The 23,601-nt window shown below is 38.7% G+C and overlaps 1 protein-coding gene across 1 annotated transcript; it reads left to right on the plus strand.

Moving 5' to 3' along the window:
- The first annotated feature begins 9,638 nt into the window (after positions 1 to 9,638).
- znf346 (zinc finger protein 346) lies at positions 9,639 to 18,081 on the plus strand. Its single transcript, XM_063011370.1, has 7 exons — positions 9,639 to 9,737; positions 10,131 to 10,234; positions 12,298 to 12,393; positions 12,477 to 12,627; positions 12,907 to 13,113; positions 13,249 to 13,348; positions 16,523 to 18,081. Exons 1-7 carry the CDS (start codon positions 9,680 to 9,682, stop codon positions 16,641 to 16,643), a joined length of 837 nt encoding a protein of 278 aa, XP_062867440.1. The 5' UTR covers positions 9,639 to 9,679; the 3' UTR covers positions 16,644 to 18,081.
- The last annotated feature ends 5,520 nt before the right edge of the window (positions 18,082 to 23,601 follow it).

A 23,601-nucleotide genomic window follows, 5' to 3' on the forward strand; every position in this document is an offset into this window, starting at 1 on the left:
GGAGCTGGTGGATGTTAGACACCTTGAACTCCTCCACCTTCCACTTGAGGATGCACCACAGGTGCTCAATTGGGTTTAGTCCATCACCTTTACCTTCAGCTTCCTCAGCAAGGCAGTTGTCATCTTGGAGGTTGTGTTTGGGGTCGTTATCCTGTTGGAAAACTGCCATGAGGCCCAGTTTTCGAAGGGAGGGGATCATGCTCTGTTTCAGAATGTCACAGTACATGTTGGAATTCATGTTTCCCTCAATGAACTGCAGCTCCCCAGTGCCAGCAACACTCATGCAGCCCAAGACCATGATGCTACCACCACCATGCTTGACTGTAGGCAAGATACAGTTGTCTTGGTACTTCTCACCAGGGCGCCGCCACACATGCTGGACACCATCTGAGCCAAACAAGTTTATCTTGGTCTCGTCAGACCACAGGGCATTCCAGTAATCCATGTTCTTGGACTGCTTGTCTTCAGCAAACTGTTTGCGGGCTTTCTTGTGCGTCAGCTTCCTTCTGGGATGACGACCATGCAGACCGAGTTGATGCAGTGTGCGGCGTATGGTCTGAGCACTGACAGGCTGACCTCCCACGTCTTCAACCTCTGCAGCAATGCTGGCAGCACTCATGTGTCTATTTTTTAAAGCCAACCTCTGGATATGACGCCGAACACGTGGACTCAACTTCTTTGGTCGACCCTGGCGAAGCCTGTTCCGAGTGGAACCTGTCCTGGAAAACCGCTGTATGACCTTGGCCACCATGCTGTAGCTCAGTTTCAGGGTGTTAGCAATCTTCTTATAGTCCAGGCCATTTTTGTGGAGAGCAACAATTCTATTTCTCACATCCTCAGAGAGTTCTTTGCCATGAGGTGCCATGTTGAATATCCAGTGGCCAGTATGAGAGAATTGTACCCAAAACACCAAATTTAACAGCCCTGCTCCCCATTTACACCTGGGACCTTGACACATGACACCAGGGAGGGACAACGACACATTTGGGCACAATTTGGACATGTTCACTGTGGGGTGTACTCACTTATGTTGCCAGCTATTTAGACATTAATGGCTGTGTGTTGAGTTATTTTCAGAAGACAGTAAATCTACACTGCTATACAAGCTGTACACTGACTACTCTAAGTTATATCCAAGTTTCATGTCTATAGTGTTGTCCCATGAAAAGATATAATGAAATATTTGCAGAAATGTGAGGGGTGTACTCACTTTTGTGATACACTGTATATATATATATATATATATATATATATATATTAGGGCTGTCAAACGATTACAATTTTTAATCGCGATTAATCTCAGAATTTCATATAGTTAATCGCGATTAATCGCATTAAAAAAAATCTGTGTAAATGTTATAGAAAACAAGGATTTTTAAGTGAAATGTTACAATTAAAATGGTGAACACATTTTATGCTAAATGTACTGATGTTAAAAACTGCTGGGACAAGAGAAAACTGTAAGGGAGTTTTATTCACTCACATACTAGGCAGTAATACTATCCAATGGTTTGATGGACGTTTCTACACGAAGTGAGTGTGTTTTGACCCTTTGGGGCTTCCATAGTTCATGGACAACGTGCTTGACTCATCTGTCCGGTATTCTTTACCGTAACACAATAAGTTAATAAAGTGTTCTGCTCCTGACAACTTGTGAATATAGCGTGTATTTATTTCTTTATTATGCAAGTGCAGATGCTACGACGCTCTTTTACATTATGTTAACAAACCGCAAATGAAAAACGGTGGCAAGTCCGACATTAAAACGTTTGTTTTACCAGTCAAGTCTCAACATGAACTAGAATTTGCGTTAATGGCACTATTTATCTTAATCGCGTTAAATTGAGATTGCGTTAATGCGTTATTATCGCGTTAACTTCGACAGCCCTAATATATATATATATATATATATATATGACAATATAAATGACGGGTGTTTTATGATATGCTGCCTTCAAGACAAGTTTTCCATGAGGCTATTTTGTCAATACTAAATTGATTTGTTTGTTTGTTAGGTTTCCAACGTCATATATTAGACTTTGGTTACATTTGAATTCAGTTCAAGTTCAGTGTCAAAAATCATTACTGGCAATTTTGTATGTCCAATTTACCCAACGTACATGTCGATGGACTGTGGGAGGAAACCAGAGCATTATTTGTGCCATATGATGTGGCCCTAGAGTTTGAGTGAGATCTGGAAGAGGTTTTCTACAACGATGTTTGGCATTTTACTGCATTTAATTCAATTTTTCAATTAAAGTCTGATTTATGGAGTGCTGCAGAGATGGTTGTCTGTCCAAAGGTTCTTCCATCTCTTCACAAGACTTCTTGAGGTATTTTAGAGGGACTGATGGATTTTCTTGTTGGAGATTGTAGACTAGTGAAAATGCCAGTCATATCCTGTTAAGATCAAATCCACAATAATGTGTTCAATAATCCCAGACATGTTCTCCTTTGGGAAACTAAAGGGATTTCTAAACTTCTAAAATGATCTGGGATTTTGTTTTGCTTTCATGATGACATATGACAACTAATGTTGCCATACATTGTTTAAAATTATATCTTTTTTTTACTAATAGCCCTCACAAATAAAGCCAAAATATAGTCACCTTAATTTTAACACATTCACTTCTGAAGTAGCAGTAACAAAAAAGCTACCATAAACATTAATTAGTACATAATTAGTATTCTTATTAGTATATACCTGTTATTTCTATGTGTACACTGGTTTGTGAACTGATATGCTGTTCTCTGTGTGGGTGGGCGGATTAATCCAAATATCGATATTATCGATACTAATATTGGTATTGGAATCAGATCAATACTAGTGTGATGGGATCAATCCTTTAGTTTAACTTTTTCTTTGCAACATTCAGTACATTTCTTACGTTTCATCAGAAAGTAGAGACTGCTTCTGTACAGACGCCACTCCTCTCACGTTATATGCACAACTTGCTCCTCCCCTCCTGCTCTGCTGTGCTTTGTTGTGGTACCGTAACGTTATGTTGTTAAAATTCTAACAGACATCAGTACATTGGCAGGCATTGGAAGATTGTAAGTTTTTGAGTACTTTGCTTTGCACATATAGAAACAGAGGCAATTTTACAGAAATAATAGTGTAAACTATACGTACGTAAAGTACGGACGCATCTTACGCACATGAATCGGCGCATGCGTACTAGTGAGGATCTTATTGCGTATGATGTTTCGTTGTGGTGAACGTGAGCTCTTTTCTTTCGACTTTGTGCTTATAAATGTGAACAGAATAGCATCGATTTTCATCTTAAATTAACAAGGGCAAATATATTCGGTCACTATTAAATAATTACAAATTTATTTACCCAGCAAACATAACTATGTGGTATATATGCCATGATGGTAACGTTGAGAAAGTAAAGCATCCAGGAACAAGAAATCGGACCGCTTTAAACAACTGAATTTATCTACAACCCTACTGAGAGCAGCTACTCACAAAGATGTATGTATTACAATATTAATATGATGAAGAGTTATAAATACAGAGTGCTTATAGAAACAGAAATCACTGCAATTAGCTTAGCAGCTAACACTAGCGACTAAGCTAACAAGTACCTGTGTTGTTTACCTTGGGTATTAACTCACAGCTGTAATGTCTTTCATATAGTTAGAATACTGCACACTGTACACAAGTCTTTACTGTATATCTTTCATAATAATAGTTATGGTGTATGAGTTATTTGGGTTTCAGTCAGTATCTCAGCTGTGAAGTAGTTGGCTAGGCTAGGTATTGACAATTTTACACGGCTGTTCTAACCTTATTACTGGGGTGGGCGAATCGATCCAAATATCGGTAGTATCGATACTTCAGTTTTACTTTTTCTCCGCTACATTCAGCACGTTTCTCCTGTTTTATCAGAAAGTAGAAACCATGTGTGTACAGAGCCGCTCCTCTCACATCTTACATGCACAACTTCACTCCTCCTGATCTGCTGTGTTTTGTTCAGTGTTGCCAACTCCTCAGTAAGGAAAGTAGCTATTGGCTGTCCTAAAAGTCGCTAAATGACGCAATCGCCTAATTTGCATAAGAGTTAGCGCATGTCGATAGGTCTAATCTCTTATTATAAACTATATGTAGCACATCTCGATAGATCCATTGATCTGTATCTCAGACACATATCTCAAATTTATTTATTAGGATTTTAAATTGAATTGTATATTAGCCAGTATACAAAACATTTTGTAGTAAATAATATGCAATCGCCTAATTTGCATAAGAGTTAGCGCATGTCGATAGGTCTAATCTCTTATTATAAACTATATGTAGCACATCTCGATAGATCCATTGATCTGTATCTCAGACATATATCTCAAATTTATTTATTAGGATTTTAAATTTAATTGTATATTAGCCAGTATACAAAACATTTTGTAGTAAATAATATGCTAACCCTCCATGAGGAATATCTTCTAAGGTTTTGCCTCTGTGATTTATCATAGCCTGTTGGATAAAATCCCAGTGAGAAAACTATAGATCACACAGATCTTATCTATAGCTACAAAAAACATGAAATAAGGAACAAATAATTAGAACAGAACTGACAAGGGAAAAGCAACAAAAATTGTTTTCCGTATACAAACAACATACAAGTACAAGATAACGTAATAAATGCTGAACATGTTCACTCAGTAATTAACTTTATTAGACACAACCTTTACTGTACCAGTTGGACTGCTGAGAAAGCACAAAACTGAGAAATAACCAAATACATTTTGTGTTGTCTAATGTTAGGGTCGCAGATGGTTATTTAAAAATGATTGGCTTTTCTAGATGTATGAAAAATGCTCTAAAATCACCGTACGCATGTATAAACGGGGTTAAATAAAACGTTAACACATAGCATTAGATAAACAACTGTTATTCAACTGTATGCAATCACATAGAGCTAATTTGAGCACCCTGCATAGTTCTGAAATATAATAAAAAAATAAGTCACATAACGGCATTACATACACTTACACTTTAAACTTTTAAAGGAATTAACACTAAAACCATACATTACTAACCGCTAGCAGAAATAAATTAGGCAATGGTAGCACAGAATTATAGACATTCCACTTAATGAGTCAAAAACAGATGTGCGCATGCTCGGTAGGACAAATCAATGGGTACTAGGATAAATCAACAGAACAGTGGCATCACCCGCTGCTCGTTGAGGACAGTGACTGCAGAACGACATGTGCTTTCACGTCCGAGTCTCCAAATTCTCCAATAACACCAGAAAAATTTCGCTAGATTTGTTGCTTGTTGCTTTTTTGAAAAAAAGTCACTAGAGGGGTCTGAATACTCGCTAAATATAGCGACAAAGTCGCTAAGTTGGCAACACTGCTCCTGCTCTGCTGTGTTTTGTTGTCGTATTGTCACGTGACTAAGCTGCACATGAGACCAAGTACATGTAGCTGAGAGAGAGAGGAGCTGTGTGGGATATTTTACGGCAATAAATGAAAAAAAAAAAGAATTTAAGTTTAAAACATTTGTTTGCCGCTCAGGTGGCGCAGCGGTAAAAACACACGCTGTTCACCAGAGCTGAGATCTCGAATACATCGTATCGAATCTCAGCTCTGCCTGCCGGCTGAGGCTGAGCGGTCACATGAACAACGATTGGCCTGTTGTAGACTAGTGCGATTACGACCTCTGCTGGCTGGTTGGTGGCGCCTGCACGGAGATGGGAAAGGAGTGCGGTAGAGGGTGTGGCTCTCCGTACACAGCGCTGTACTGCACTGCACTCGTCAAGTGTAGGTGATAAGATGTTCGATTGCTGTGCACATGTCGGAGGGGGTGTGGAGCAGCCTCGTCCTCCCCAATCAGGAGCAGGGACCAGCATTAGTGAGAAGATGATTGACAGGTAGAAATTGGATGCACTAAAGTGGGAGAAAAAGGGAAAACAAAAAAACAAAAAAAACAAAACATTTGTTCTCAGTATTACTTTTGTTTACTTTATTTTTTTAAGCCACAGAAGTGCAGTGAACATTTAGTTTTATTATATTATTGTATATGATTGTATGAAAAACCTCTAACTAAAATAAATTATTTAATAATTTTGTGTATTTTGTTTATTTTACATCGTATTTAAAGAAGTAAAAACACGTTCAGCTCGTATAAAACCACCAGGTTTCTTGTGCTCACTTTCACTGTTCAGTTTGACAGTGAATAGCTGCTTTTTCCTCTCGTGAAACACTCGTTATTCATTAGTGCTCAAAACACAACAAGGAAACGTGTTGAACTTTATTTTCTTTAGTTTTTGAGCTCCTGTATTGACGCTGTTGCTGTGCAGCCACATTGTTTAATGTTTATTTACTCATCTTCATATTGTAAATCTCCCCAGAAGATTACAATAATCCAAGCCAACAACTGGACAAGTTACCTCAGCAAAGATCCACATGATGGCGCAGAAACACCACAAAACATTCTGAAAACGCTTCATTTGGTCAATTTTCCGTTTATGATCAAAACTGTCATAAATAACAAGTACAATTTATTATTTTCATATATGGAATTACAATAAATTATTTTATTTTAATGTCAATAAGCGATAGTATTTACATCAGGGGTGATTAGGGATTTGACTGTCTCTTAAATAGCCAGTGAGATAAGCTTTGATTCAGTCCAGCTCATTTCTGGTGGTTCATGACATTTTCGGAGCTTCCGACGTCATAGTCACGTGAGGGTAGGGACTTTATTACAAGCTCCGATACACTGAGTGGACTCAGCGAAAGTTAGCCTCGGTATGGAATGTCCTATCCCTAGTAAAGCCAATTGCATTACTTTTTTATTCTTTCGTAGCAGTAAAAGGAGAAGCAGACGCCAGATGAGAGGAAACCATACCGAGACGAACTCAGCTAGGATGCCAGGGATCGTTGTTTGTATTAATGATCATCTGTTAATAGCACTGAAAAGCTAAGTTGGTTGCGAGCGGGTGGAACAGCGACCATGTTGCAGTTGTAGCGGTAAATGTTTGTATTGTTCATGCTGCTTATTTTGCACAAAGAGTATTTAGTTTTTGTCTGTGTCTATTTACAAGTACAAATAAAGTACATATATTTGAAATCTTACATATCTGTACTTGATTACTGTCCTGATTTGCACACACTCTTAAAAGCAAGGGTTCTTTAGTAATTTTATGTAAATCATAGTGTAAATTATACAGTACATAGGTAAAGTACAAACGCACCTTACGTACTTTGCGCATCTTACGCAAATTCACGAAACGACCCTAATACGTAGGTCAGGTTCGTGAATCGGAGCATGCGTAGTGAGGATCTCATTCCGTCTGCGCATGCGTAGTGAGGCTCTCATTCCGCGTTCGTGTTTTGATAAATAAAGTGCTCTTTTCTTTTGACTTTGTGCTTATAAATGTAAACAGAATAGTATCTACTTTTATTTTATATTAACAAGAACACATGTATTCGGTCACTATTAAAAATGTACATATTTATTCACCCAGCAAACACAACTACGAGTTAGCCGCTTGGTGGAGATAGATACTTTACTTATCCCGAGGGAAAATACGCCATGACGGTAACGTTGTGAGAAAGCAAAGCGCACAGAAACAAGAAATCTGACAAAGATGTATGTATTACAATATTAATATGATAGAGTTATAAATACAGTGTTTATAGAAACAGAAATCACTGCAATTAGCTCAGCAGCTAACACTAGTACAAGTACCCATGTTTACCTTGGATATTAACTCACAGTTGCAGTCTTTCGTAGTTAGAATACTGCACACAGTACACAAGTCTTGAGTGTATATCTTTCATAATAACAGTTATGGTGTTATGGAGTTATTAGGGTTTAAGTCAGTATCTCAGCTGTGAACTAGTTGGCTAGGCTAGGTAATGACACCTTCACACGATTATTCTAACCTTATTACTAGTGATGGGCGCATCAATCCAAATATCGGTAGTATCAATACTTCAGTTTTACTTTTTCTCCGCTACATTCAGCACGTTTCTCCCGTCTCATAAGAAAGTAGAAACCATGTGTGTACAGAGCCGCTCCTCTCACATCTTACATGCTCACCTCACTCCTCCTGATCTGCTGTGTTTTGGTGTGGTACCGTCACGTGACTAAGGGCACCGAGAGACCGAACACATGTAGCAGAGAGAGAGATCCCACTAAAGTCCTGCATGCAGAATTCTGCAGAATGATTTTACATGTACAGAGAAAAACCCCAACCAATGCATGCAGGGCTGAATTAGGCCGATACCCATTAATCATTAATATTAAAAAAAGAGCCCTTAAATTCTGGATGCACCTAAAATCCAGTCCCACAACAAGCCTGCAGTTTCAGGCACTCCAATCCCAAGAGCTCTACCCTGAAAAGAGTCCCCTGTGTCAGCTGGTCCAGAGACTGACCAACACACTGACCCCTAACAACCCCAACTCTCTGACCAGCACTGCTTCCCAAACACCAATCAGAATCACCCAAATTATCAAACACCTCAAAAACACTTATCTGGAACATTGGACAATCCAAACTCAATCCCAAAACAGATTGAACTGCTATCTGACCCTAAAACATGAATACAACCTGGCCACGTATCTCCTCACTGTCCGAGATACGAAGCAGAGACACATTCTCACCAAATACAGACTGAGTGACCACAGCCTGGCCATCGAGAGAGGCAGGTTTAAAAAGTCCTGGATCCCCAGAGAGGAGAGACTGTGTGGTCACTGCAGGACAGGTGAGGTAGAGACAGAGGTGCACTTCCTTCTAAACTGCCCAAAATACACAACAATTAGACACAAGTATTTTGATCAGTTTGGAAGAGAAGTGAGCGGCTTCAGAACGCTGACAGAGAGCCAGAAACTGGCCATTATATTAGGAAAAGGACCATCAGCCTCCACTGCAGCCAGATATGTACACGAGTGTCACACACTCCGGGACAGTGAGTGAAACACCAAATAAAATACCCCCCCCCCCCCTCCTGCACACCCACCACACACATCGCACACCCACCACACACACACACACTAATATTTTCTCTCTTTTTGTGTGAACAATTGTTTTATTACATAATGAATATTTCCTTACCATTTTTTTCTACGTATATACTTGTTCTTTGTTCAAATATTTATATATACTAATGTAAGCTTTGACAATACAAATATGCAAATTTGTCATGTCAATAAAGCAAATTGAATTGAATTGAGAGAGAGAGAGAGAGAGAGAGAGAGAGAGAGAATAGGGGCTGAGAGAGAGGAGCTGTGTGGGGATAATTTCAGAAAAGTGCAATGAAAGGGATAAATTATGTTTTGTTATTATGTAATTAGTTCTAAACAAAAACCTCAGACTTAGTTCATTATAGTAATAAATGCCCTACTCATAAATCATAACACACTGCTCTCCCCTACATAAAACTAAACAAACTGTCCCATATATTAAAAGTAAACAAACTGCTTTTATAAGTAAAAAGTATCGGTATTGGCGACACTGGCCCTGTATTTACTTGGTATCGGCTCGATACCAAATTTTGCAGTATCGCACACCACTAGTTCTCGGGTCGCTAATAAAATACGCATGCGCAACAGTCCCGACGACTGTGCTGCATCCACCAATCCTGACGCAGGATGGATTTCTCCCAAATACAGGTGGAGTAAGAACCTCCAAGCGTACAAAAAACACAGTATTCTGCAGACATGGCGACTGAGGGATCGAATGGAGACTTCACTTATCTACCTACAAGCAAAGATGAGGGTGAGTAAACATATATATTTGCGTAGTCCATAATTAATACTTAAAATAGTGCATTAGCGAACAGGTAGAATGAAGCAGCACGAAGAAAACCTGTGCTAGCATGCGTGCTAACAGTAGCGGTGCTCCTGGTGCTGAAAAATGCTAACTAGTTAGCCGCTAGCTGCATCCCCAAGGTCGCTGCTTAAACATAAGATGCGATTTAAGGAATCAGATTATTTTTTAGTGAAACAAATGTTTTCATCCAGTGTTTGTATACAGAAGAGGAGTTGGTTGAACAAAAACGCATGTGTTCTCAAACGGCCTCAAACGGCTTCATTCATACAGCACGTTTCATCACAGCTTCAGTAGAGGAAAGTTGGACCGTTTTTCTCAACAAGTCGTTTTTTGTTTCAGTGAACCGGCTGATCCAGACACACGGCAACCTGTTCTCAGATTCCCAGTGCAAAGTGTGCAGTGCTGTCCTCATTTCAGAATCCCAGAAGCTTGCCCATTATCAGGTGAGCAAACATAACAGATCTCAAAATCTGGGGTAAGCTCCTGTGGTTACATACAGACCCCAGTCCTGGAGACCACAACTCACAATTTTACCTTATTTATATGCACTGTTTTACCTTTATTCATAGCTCATTATTGGCTGTTATTGGTCTATTAAAAAGAGAAAACCTCATCTTAGTAGCCTTTAAGGCTTAATTGCAAATGAAATTGGTTACATGGGCAGTGGTAAGGTTTATGGTTAGGATGCCAAGTTGCACCCTTGAGCTGCTCCTTTACCTTCAATTGCTTGCAGTGTTTATACACGCTATTTAACTGGCTTTGGTTAAAAGTTTCCATCAAATGCTGTAGATGTGCATTTTCACATTATTACAATAACAATAGGGCAGAAATACTGGACTGGTGGTCAGAATGTTGCTGGTTCAAGCCCCACCACTGCCCCTGAGCAAAGACCTCAGTTAATCTTTGTATTGTATCCAGTCACAATGGTCAGTCACTTTGAATAAAAGCACCTGCTAAATGCAGTAAATAAACAATACAAGCCATCTGTAACTTAGGACAAATTTTAATAGCTGCTGGCAATATATACAAGGGAAATACAGTGATCCCTTTAATCATTCTTTTTCCAAACCCATGTAAAACAGCTTCCCTTACGTTGATTACAAAGACATGTACTACTAGTAAAAAGGTTTTCAGTTAGCTTATGTTGCTCCTGAAATTGTAGTGTAGAGTTTGAGGTTCCAGCATCCTAAACAAATAGTTTGGAATCAGTGTTTGCATTATTCATTTTTGTAACCTTCTATCTGCGCACATTTATAATTGTCAGTTTACACACCATTCTATACCATAACAGTCCTAGAAATGGTAATCACAGAACTAAGTAAAAAAAAAAGTTCTGATGAACACTTAATTTGTAATAAAAAAGATGTACAAGTACCTTCAGAAGACATTTACTTTGAGGAGATTAACCACATTTAAAATCAGCTTTTCTGTGTTGTTTCGTGAGGACCAATGCAGAACACTCCTGCTCATTCTTTACTTACTTTTCCTCCACACCTTATGGGGATCTGTTGAGGTTTTATCAAGCCTTTTCCCATTATGTTCTACTGTCAAGATATCTAGTATTAGACGCTTTATACTGTATGTACCACACCGAGAGCACTTGATATTTTAATAGTCAGATTTCTTCGTCTGCTAGTTGCTTCAGATTTTTCTTTTAAACATATGTCCTTAAAATATTTTAGCACTGTACTTTCACCTAAACAAAATGCTATTTCTATGAATGATAGCACAGGGTTTGAATATCAAAGGTAGTGGGCTAGCATGTTTTACGCCTGTGCTACTAAGTGCCATTTATGTAAAAAAATTGTTGCACTTCTATTCACATGTGCAGCTTTGAACATGTAATTTGTTTAGCAGTGTCTCCATATTGATGCAAAGCAACTTTCCCATTCTTGGTTTTAGTGTTAATTAGATTCTGTATGATTTTATTGACTAGTAATTTATATTATTGCATGAACATTTTATAGTTTCAGGTAGAATTACTAAGTGCTCGCTATGTGGAGTTTGCATGTTCTCCTTGTGTCTGTGTGGGTTTCCTCTGGGAGCACTAGTTTTCTTCCACAGTCCAAAGACCTGCAGTAAGGTCAGTTGGAGATACAAAATTGTCCGTGACTGTGTTTGACATTAAACTTGAACTGATGAATCTTGTCTATACAGTAACTACCTGTCCTGTCATAAATGTAACCAAAGTGTAAAACAAATAAAATAAACAAAGCGCTCGCCTGCGATCTGTAACGGTGTACATAGTTCAATAGAGTTTTGGAGAAATGTGTTAATTGAACTAGTGTGTGTATGTTCCCAAAGCTCCTGCACACTCTCAGCTTTGCTCTTATTCCAAATAAACCATCAGCTGTCGTTGGAAAGTAACTTTTTCACCCAAACAATTTACTTGCTGGTTACCAACCTGGATTTATGCTTGTTTGATGCATTCATGTGGAAAACAACTTTGAGTTTTCTTGCTTGCAAGATTTTTTTAATGCTCATTATGTTTACTGTTTGTCTTTAGAGCAAGAAACATGCAAGCAAAGTGCGTCGCTACATGTCCATTCACAAAGAGGAGGAGGAACCCATTGCCAAAAAAATCAAACCTACATATGATGCTGTAAGTAATTGTAAACAATGCTGATGCTGGTTTTTAGAAGTCACTCGTATGGCTGTGACTTAAGGATGTTTTATTTTCTGCAGACTCCTGCGGTCATTGAAGATGACAAAAACAAAGCATGTCATGTGTGCAACATGACCTTTTCCAGTGCAGTGGTGGCGGCATCTCACTATCAGGGCAAAATACACACCAAGAATCTTAGGTTAAAAACTGTCGGTCCAGTTGTTCCACAAGGTAATTTATTTGATTGTATTACACTGTGTTGGTTCTAAAAAATCGGACAATTGTTTTGCTTGAGTGTAGGATATATGGCTAAACTAAGCATGATATTTGTAGACATCACACAATATGATGCTGATGCTGATTTACTAGAAATCTGGCAACATCGGATTTGAATAATGTTATAATACTGTATAATACACTCAGCAAAGTCCACTTGGTAAAATAAAGGCACTAACTACACTTATTAAGCCAGAGCAATTGCATTTTCTTTTTTGTTGGTCTCCATCCTAGCTCAGCCTGTAAAGGTGAAAAAAGAGAACGGACAGACCACAAAAGAGCAGGGCCCCACTGCTGACGACCCCAATCGCTTTTGCTCTATATGTAATGCCTCGTTTAACAACCCGCTGATGGCTCAACAACACTACGCTGGAAAGAAGCACAAAAAACATTTGACCAAGCAGAAACTGATTGAGACATATGGACCATCACCGACACCAGGTCAGTCCAGGCACCAATGCCTGAAATTATTTAGCATGCATGTATTTCCACCTAAACGTATTTGTGTTACGACATAGTACTGCTGATTTTGAGATGCAGCAGCTGTCTTACCAATGCTGTTTATCTTTCCATCAGCCTCTACTGTAAAGGGCTACCCATGCACTGTGTGCAATATTGAACTGAATTCAGTGGAACAGTACCAGGCTCATATCAGCGGTGCTAAACACAAAAACAAGTATGTATACAGTCACTTACAATAGGTTTAAATTCTGACGACCTTAAAGTTAATATCAAGTTCAGTTGCATTGAATTTTATTCCTTTCACATGTTGGTGTACCCGAGTAGTGATCTGTGTAAGGCTCACTTGACATTAACATATTTAAACTCTAAGCATACTGACACAGTTAGGCTGGTATAGTCTCAAGTTTACACCCAGAAGAGCATCAGCTACAGCAAGTGCTTTAAAACATTAATACAGTAGAGCTAGGATCAAGTATCAGTTTGAAAGTAAATACGGTTCCATGACGTATCTGTAATTATACATGAAAATCCAGCACATAATCACCAATGTGATATGGGCTTTTTTTAAATGTCGTCTGCAATTTTTAATCAGTGTTTTAACTTGGGGAGACCATGTTGAAGAATGCTCAGATATAGGAAAAACCAAAGTGGACTTTCTGATGGTTTAGACCTAAAAAAAAAAGAGCACAAACCTGGTCAGCTTGTGTTATGATAGAATGCCTTTATTTGTCGTATCTACATGTACAGACGTACAGTACAACGAAATTCTTTCCCAGCTTGTTTGGAAGCTGGGGTCAGAGCGCAGGGTCAGCCATCGTACGGCACCCCTGGAGCAGGGGGGGTTAAGGGCCTTGCTCAAGGGCCCAACAGTGGCTACATTGCAGAGCTGGGGTTCGAACTCTCAACCTTTCAGCTAATAGCCCAAAGCTCTAAGCACTAGGCTACCACTGTTCCAGAGAGAGATGTGTATAATTAATCAGTTAACTGATGGCTGACGAAGTCAAAAAGTCATTGGTTTAAAGTAGATTTATTTGAAATTAGAGCGGAGCTACAGATCGTATTTAAAAACACAAAGGCATTGCAAAGAGTCGGATTGTGACTCACGCTTACCTAGCTTTGGTATGAAAAGACCCGTTTGAAAAGAGTGCTCATGTTTTACAATAAACAAAAAAGCTGTTTTGCTTTATCTTGGAGTCTGACCACATGTTAAACCATGCATATGTGGATCTTAGAATCCCCCCCCCCCCTCTTTTCCCCCCCAGTTTTTATCCCCCAGTCTAGTCGTGTCCAATTACCCCGAATGCATCCTCTATAATGATTCGACCCGTCACCGCTGACTGAGGACGCCTCTCAACTGACTTGCGCCCCCTCCGGTACGCACAGTCAGTACAGATAGTCTGTGCATGGAGGGCCACACCCCCATCAGCATTATTCCTCAGCCCTGTGCAGGCGCCATCAGTCAGCCAGCAGGGGCCGCAGTCGCACCGGTTATGAGGACCTATGATCCGACTTTCTTACCCTCTAACCCTGAACAACAGCCAATCGTTGTTCATACAGCCACCCAGCCTAGTCGGAAAGGCAGAGCTGAGATTCGATACGATGTATTAGAAACCCCAACTCTGGTGAGCTAGGGTACTTTACCGCTGAACCACCTGAGCGGCGGATCTTAGAATTCTTAATTCTTATAAGAACTACACTTGTCAGGAAGAGCTTGAAGATCATGACTGCCTCTCTGTTGTTAAACAGTTAGAAATACTTAGTGATGCACTTAATATTTTGTCGGGATGTATAAGCTTGTTGTTTATTTGTTAACTGTTAACTAATGGTAGTTTAGCAGTTAAAAGAAATTAAACAAAGTTGCATCCCTAGTTTGAGGGTGTAAGGAAATATCCTGCAGTTAATGTATTATGAAAATCATTAAAAAGTGATTCAAAAAGCAAAAGTGAGTCAAAACCATAAAGTTACTGTGGCAATTTCATTCCGTTTAATTTGGCATGGAACAGCAATGCCAATTATTATTGGTTGTTTACCTATGTGTGCATTTACACTATATGGCCTAAAGTATATAGTCTGGCATTCAGGTATTTCACCCACACCATGTGCTAACTCGCTTATAACATAAACTATATCCTTCCCACTTTTGACAACACTTTGAAGAAAGCCGTTTTCTGTTCCAGCATGCCTGTGCCTGAGTGCATAAAGCAGGGTCCATAAAGACACGGTTTGGCGAGGTTGATGTGGAGGAAAAAGCATGATTGTGCCCCACTGCACAAACCAAGGTCCATCAAGACACAATTTGGCGAGTTTGGCATGGAGGAAAAGCATTTTCTCATGTGAAGTTTAAACAGGCCTTCTCATTCACCATCAGTGCCATTCATTAATGCTTATTCATGCTTATGAGCAGCAAAATGGTTTTCTTAATAATCTCAATTTCAAAAAAAAATATGTACAAATGCACTCACAATATTTGAGCTTATGTGTTTCAGGCCCACACACATAACAATAGTCACAGGCTGGCTGACTGTTTCACAGTGAATTAACAAGCAGGTGCTTCGTCCACATGTTGATTTATGTAATCTGCATCAAAAATTATTCTTAGATGGCACAGTGGCTCGGTGGGTAGTACTGTCTCCTCAAAGCAAGAAGCTCCTGAGTTTCTGTATGGAGTTTGCATGTTCTCCCCGTGTCTGTGTGGGGTTCCTCTGGGCACTCTGGTTTCCTCCCACAGTCCAAAGACATGCAAGTGAGGTGAATTGGAGATACAAAATTGTCCATGACTGTTTTTGACATTAAAACTTGAATTGATGAATCTTGTGTAATGAATAACTACCTGTCCTGTCATGAATGTCACCAAAGTGTGTAAAACATGGCATTAAAAATCTTTAAATTCAGGTTAAAAACTTTTCTTTTTTCTTGTGCCTATGATTGAGCTCGAAGTTTGCTATTACCCTCATTTTACCATATTTCTTTTAGTTTTTCATGCCCTTAATAATTTTTTATAGAGTAGTGTATGAGTGTTTGTTCCTTGTTTTAATTTCATATTTCTTAAATTGTAGGGTATATTTTACAATATTTTCTTTAAATTTTTCGTGTTCTTAATTTTTATCTCTCGTTTGAATTTCATGTTCTTAATTGTAACTAAATGTTTGCAAGAAGTCTTTCTGAGGTTCTAGATCTCAGGAATGCTTTACTGCTTTTAATTTTTCCTTATGTAAAGCACTTTGAATTGCTACTGTGTATGAATGGTGCTATACAAATAAACTTGCCTTGCCTTGCCTAGAGGTAAACACATGGTGTCAAAATGAATTACGTAAGATGTACTGTATTTGTGCATCACCTAGACAATTTGCTATATAGTAATGTTTTTTTATTTATATTAATTCAACAGTGTAAAACAGAAGAAAGGTGGAAACTCATTTGTGAGCCCGTTAGAAAATCACCAGGAGTATCAGTATGGCTACGGGCGGCAGCAGGAGGACTGGGGCAGTCTAAAGCAAGACTATGAGTGAGAAGCCATCAATATGGGCGACACGTTCGAGATGCTGCTTTTGAGGCAGTGTCTACTGCTCACATTCAAATGCCAGCTTTTGCTCTACGCCTTCTCGTTCTATATGGTGTACCTCCCTCTCAGAGGTAGATAAGTGAAGATGTCTAACTTCCGTGCTATCTCCCTTTAGGACAATTTATCTAGTACTGCTTTTGTTAGGATCACAAACAAGTCTGTAATGTTATTGTTTTATGTTACAGGAATAGTTCAGGTGCTACCATGAACGCCTAGCTATAGGTCTGGAGTCCGGCACAGTTTAGGATTTGCTTAAATCACCTAAGTGTGCTGGAGTCCCTTTATCCATACCTTTTATTTACATTATTTACTATTTACATTTTTATTGGTTTAATTTGTTTTACAAATTTGTTTACTTTTTAAGATTTATTTAAATTGAGGACAGTATAGGATGGCGGTCAGTTGGTATAAATGTAAAGAGTAAGATATAGGAGGTTTTTTTTTATTCTTTTCTTTGTTTGTTTTATATACAATTATTATAGTTATTTTATTTGACCAATAGGAGTGCAGTTCTTAGTTTAGAAATCTTTCTCCATTTTGGTATACTTGCTTGGCTCTGAAACTGTACAGTTTTGTAGCTAGCTACCTGCAAAAAATTCCTGTATTGATGAAGATGCAATTTATGTTAAAACAATTGAAATATTTTTAACTATTACTTGTGTCATAACTTAACTGTGTGCTTTGCATCATTGTGTTTTATAGAACATGTCCACAAGCAAAAAAAGTAAAACTGTACGTTGCACTCAGTCAAGTGTGGAGTGTATGTTCTGTTAAAGAAGGGTTTGGTTGGGTTTGTTATGAAGCTTTGTAGCGCAACACTTACTTAGATAAACCTTTAATGTTGCAGATTGCACATGAACACATCAGTTATTGTTTGATTTGAGCAGTTTTGATTAGACTGCTCATGTTGCTACTACACTTCTTGGCAGTTACTCTAGAGTTCAGCTTGTTTCAGGCTGTGTCCCAAACCAATGTCGGTATCATTTGTTATTGTTATTGGATTCAAACAGAAAAACAACGTTGTGCTAACTGCTACCATGAAAACGTACAAATGTAGTGAACATTGGCATTACTGCAGAAAGCTAATGTTTTATTAGGTTTTAATGTTACAAACGCAATGCCCTGATAAATCAGCTTCCAAACAACTGTCAAATACACAGCATGACATGAAAATGTATTATGTACATTTTTTTTACAATTGTGATTATCTGTGCCAGTTGCTAACAGTTAATGAGGTACCAAAATGATATGCAGTCCCTATAGAAAATCCTCATACCCCATTGAAGTAGTCACTGTTTCTGTTTTACAGTCACAAAATAGTTCTCCACCTTTTATTCACAGTTTGTGCATTTTGTTCAACATTTAGAAAAAAAAATGTGGGGAAAACACACAGTTCTAAAGATTGTAAATAAAGCAATGGAAGTCAGCTCAGGACTCTGATGATTGACCAGTCGAGGTCATTTACTTTCAGGTACTTAAGCCACTTGTGTGTGTGGGTGGGTGGGTGGGTGGGTGGTCTCTTGGAGGGTTGTGCTGTCTAGTAGCCTACATTATTTGGGTGAATTTTCCTTTTAATTCTTACATTTCTCAGTTCTGCCTAAAGAAAAACACTTCCTCCAGATGTGTTTAGTGTTCTGTGTTTGGTTTTCACCAAACGTGGCCCTCAGAGATCAATTTAAGAAGTTCAATCTTAGTCTCATTTAAACCCAACACTTTTTGTAACTTAAAAGACTTACAAAGATGAGTTTGTGTCTCTTTTTAGAAGAGGCGTCTTTCTTGCCACCCTGCAATGCTTAGAAAGACCAATCTTAGCCATGAAGTTCTGCAAAGTCACTACTGACCTCAATTGTTTCCCTGATTAGTATCTTCACTAGTTTATTAGTTTGGAAGGATGGCCCCAACTATGCAAGGTGTTGGTAGTTCCATAGTCTTTCAGGTGTGGCACGGTGGCTCAGTGAGTAGAACTGTCACCTCACAGCAAGAAGGTCCTGGGTTTGAAATCCAGCTGGGGCGGTCCGGGTCCTTTCTGTGTGGAGTTTGCATGTTCTCTCCGTGGGTTTTCTCTGAGTGCTCCGGTTTCCTCCCACAGTCCAAAGACATGCAAGTGAGGTGAATTGGAGATACAAAACTGTCCATGACTGTGTTTGACATTAAACTGGTGAACTGATGAATGTTGTGTAACAAGTAACTACCTGTGCGGTCATGAATGTAACCAAAGTGTGTAAAACATGACGTTAAAATCCTAATAAATAAATAAATTTTTGCCACCCTCAATGTGAGTATATGCTCAAAACAACCAATCTTAGCCACAAAGTCACTGCTGACCTCTTAATTGGTTCCCTGATCAGTATCTTCCCTGCCTAGTTTATTAGTTTGGATGGATGGCCCAAACTATGCAAGGTGTTGGTAGTTTCATAGTCTATCAGAGCCTGTGCAATCTTTTGTCATGGTCAATTGTTTTAATTGTCATGTAATACAAGTAATTAGGGCAGGTGTAGCTTAGTGGTTAAGATACTGGACTAGTAATCAAAAGATTGCCGGTTCAAGCCCCAACACTGCCAGGTTGCCACTGTTTGGCCCTTGAGCAAGGCCCTTAACCCTCAATTGCTTAGACTGTATACCGTCACTAAGTCGCTTTGGATAAAAAGCATCTGCTAAATGCCGAAAATGTAAATGACAAGTAGTGGAATGCTAGGAAACAGCCGATTCATGTCAGGTTTGGGTCCATTTAGCTTGGTGTATGATCTGGAAGATGGTTGTACCTGAGCAGGTTTATAATGGTTGACCATAACCAGGTATTATACATGGTATAATGATTTTCTATAGGCACAGTGTTTTAATGCTGTTAACTTGCTTCAGTTTTTCAGTCAAGGTAGGAATATCAAGGTAGGTCTTGGTATGAGATTTGACCAAGATGAATACTGTAGTTCATAAGTTATTAGCTGTTACTGTTTTAAACAAATTCAGCTTGTATCTAAGATATAATGTATGTTAATGTAGACCAAGTGTTTTTAAAGCCCACAGTAAAGGAACTGTTTCTGTTAATGCTAACCGACATCAGAACGTTTATGAAATAGTTACACAATCCCCAAGAAATATAAAAGGCAAAATGATTGTCTTTTTAAACGTAAGGTTGATATTTTGTATTGCACAGACTATTTCTCTGAGGATTAATTGTGTTTAAATCTCAATGCCAGTGTGACTTATAAGGGTTTAAAGCAACATAACCTGCAAAAAGTGTTGCCTATTCACCTACTGCTGGTCCATTCGTTTTTGTGTTGTGAAGTCTGCTTTCTTTATGGAATAGACATTGTGAGTCTCAATTGTCATTTAATAAATTGTTTTAAAAAATGGTGTGGACTGTGTTAAATGCATAGGTACATGACCATACGTACACTATATGACCAAACATCTGTGGACATATGGAAGGTTTTTGACTAGAGTTTTAAGTGTGTTTTTTTCCATTTGGGAGTTGAGGTCAAGTGCTAGACTGACCAGCTTGCAGTTCAATACAAGTGCTGTTTTAACTAAATAGTGGCACACATTCCCACAAACCAGTGACACAATCGTAAGGCAAGACGGTATAGTATAAGCAAATCCATATTTATGTAATGTACACCCATTAGGCATAACATTATGACCACCTTTCTAATATTGTGTTGGTCCCCCTTTTCCTCTCCCATAGGCAACAAACTGTGATGCACTGTGTATTCTGACACCTTTCTATCAGAACCAGCATTAACTTCTTCAGCAATTTAAGCTACAGTAGCTTGTCTGTTGTCCACACAGGACAGCCTTCACTCCCAACGTGCATCCATGAGCCTTGGCCGCCCATGACCCTGTCGCCGGTTTACCTCTGTTTTTTCTTTGGACCACTTTTGATAGATACTGACCACTGCAGACCGGAAACACCCCACAAGAGCTGCAGTTTTGGAGATGCACTGACCCAGTCGTCTAGCCATCACAATTTGGCCCTTGTCGAACTCGCTGAAATCCTTACACTCACCCATTTTTCCTGCTTCTAACACATCAACTTTGAGGATAAAATGTTCACTTGCTGCCTGATATATCCCACCTACTAACAGGTGCCGTGATGAAGAGACGTGATGAAGAGATCAGTGTTATTCATGTCGTCTGTCAGTGGTCATAACATTATGCCTGTATGTATGTTCAGGTGTTTACATTCTCTTGGCCTTGTAGTGTAGATGTGGTATTCGAGTGTCCACATACTTTTGGCTCAGTACACGGCCTATACTAAAATCTATTCGATGACAAAATATTTTGCCTTTCTGCCCTCTAGATGGCGCCCTTGTCGTTTTTCTTTAACAATGGTTGCTCCACTATTGTGCCTCTTAAGGTTTACCCATGAACATGGCCGGTAGTGTCTCAATATCTTAAAGGACAGTTCTCTCAGTTAGTCAGCTTGTGTTGTGTGGAACTTACACCCCTTGCAAATTCGAAACCATTTAGAAAAGCGGCATTTGACACTCTGTTAAGGTTAATAAATGTTTTATTGGGCTTCCTGGCTGGACTGAAAGGGTGTTATAGTTCTCAAATCCAAGTTTTCCACTTTCAAGGTCCTAGTGGTACAGTGGTGTTAAAAAAAATAGCAGTCCAACACCATTAACCTGATAAATCACTGTTTTTAGTAGAAATGCTATTTCTACATAGCAAATAATTTACTTGAAAGTGTAGTAGAGTAATGAAAACAAAACAAACCCAACAATTAGGACATGCATGCCGCTCATTCTGAGTAATCAAAGCATTGATTGAAAGGGGCTTGTTCAAAATAATAGCAGCGAGGAGTTCAATTGGTGAAGTCATTCATTCTGCAGATGAACAGGTTTCAAATTTGGCCCTTATTTAAGGTAGGAGGGTGGCAAATGTTGCACAGGTTGGTCATAGCACATTTCCTTTTGAAATGCTGGGTAAAATGGGTTGTTCCAGACATTGTTCTGATGAACAGAGTACTTTGATTAAAAAGTTGATTGTAGAGGGAAAAAACATACAGAGAAGTGCAGCAAATTGTAGGCTGCTCAGCTAAAATGATCTCAAATGCCTTAAAGTGAAAACCAAAACCTGAAAGACGCAGAAGGAAGCGTGGAACTACTGTTCGAATGGATCGAAGAATAGCCAAAATAGCAAATACTCAGCCAATGATCACCTCCAGAAAGATCAAGGAACATCTGAAGTTACCAGTGAGCACAGAAGATGATTAAGTGAAGCCAATTTACCAGCAAGAACTCCTTGCAAAGTCCCGTTGTTAAGAAACAGACGTGTCCTGAATGGGTTCAAATTTGCCAGGGAACACATTTACTGTTCCAAAGAGAAATGGCTCAACATTTTGTGGACTGGTGAAAGCAAAATTGTTCTTTTTGTGTCTAGTGGCCGTAGACAGTATGTCAGACGACCCCCGAGCACTGAAATCAAGCCAAAGTTCACTGTGAAGACAGTAAAGCATGGTGGTACAAAATGATGATATGGGGATGTTTTTCATACCATGGTGTTACACCTATTTATCACATACGAGGGATCATGGATCAGTTTAAATATATCAGAATACTTGAGGAGATCATGTTGCTCTATGTCGAAGAAGAAATATCCTTAAAATGGGTGTTTCAACATGACAATGACCCAAAACATCTTGGTTACAGACAAACAAGATTGAGGTAATAGAGTGGAGAACTTGTGGGCTGATATCTGAAGCATGTTTTTTTGAGACAAAACCCAAAAATGCAGAAGAATTGTGGAATGTAGTCTAATCATACTGGGCTGGAATACCTGTTCAGAGGTGACAGAAGTTGGTTGACGCCATGCAACACAGATCTCAGAAACAATTGTTATGTCACTAAAAATTTGTTCAGTGATTTAAAGTAAAGTGAAACCTCAAACATTTTCAGTTTATAGATACATTTTTGGAGTTTTTAAAGAAAAATGCTGGCACTGCTATTTTTTTGAACAGCCTAATATTCATTTTTCTTAATTTTCTGTAAAGGATGAACACAAACTGGCTACATTTTGTTAATGTTTTGATTTAAATTTAAAAGTGTAGTATTTTCAGTGCATTTGCATTTATGGAAATAAAAGTTATTATAATGATTTTGTGCTTTATTCACTTTTTTAAAATCACTGCTATTGTTTTGAACACCACTGTACATTCTGCTTAAGCAATAAACGTCTGGTTTTGGCACAGGTAGACTTCCATTCATAAAAAAACTCAGGGGGAGGATTCAGGATTTTCATTGATAAGATCTATTTACTCTCAGAGGGGAGGTGTGTGTGGGGCCCCTCCGCTCACAGTGTGCAAGGCGCCACCATGTATAAACAGCCCTGCTCTATATACAACCAACACAGACTCCCCCTGTGCTTAAAACCAGCCAAACACGCCGTCATTATTTTTTCCATAAGTATGTGTATTCACTGCTGGATAGCTCTCCACTGAGCTGCTGTTATTATAAGAATGGTTTACGTTCAGACTACAAAGCCCCCAAAGTAGTTTCAATTACAGTATTCAGAATTGTTCTGTTAATCTTAGAATCCTCAGACTTTTACTGGAAATATTATTTGGGTAAGTTTTCCTTACTGATACAACTATACTAGTATTATTTACTTACAATAAAACTTGGGTACCTTCAACAGACTGTAAAGGTTAATAACTTGTGTGCCAGGGTTTGGACTCTCTAGCTGTAAAGTCTCAAAACTTCAATAAATATCAAGAATTATTACTAGCAATTGTCTGCTAATGAACATTATAGACTATAATGCTTGGGAATGTTTCTTTATAAACAGAAGACTAAAGATCTAAAAAAGGAAATAAACTGATGCCAATAAATAGCAGTCAAAGGCTATTTAACATACTGTATAACAGCACTTTCATTAAGCAGATTCTACTGTCTGATATGTCA

The sequence above is a fragment of the Trichomycterus rosablanca genome, chromosome 16, assembly GCF_030014385.1.
Source record: "Trichomycterus rosablanca isolate fTriRos1 chromosome 16, fTriRos1.hap1, whole genome shotgun sequence".
NCBI classification, from domain to species: domain Eukaryota; kingdom Metazoa; phylum Chordata; class Actinopteri; order Siluriformes; family Trichomycteridae; genus Trichomycterus; species Trichomycterus rosablanca.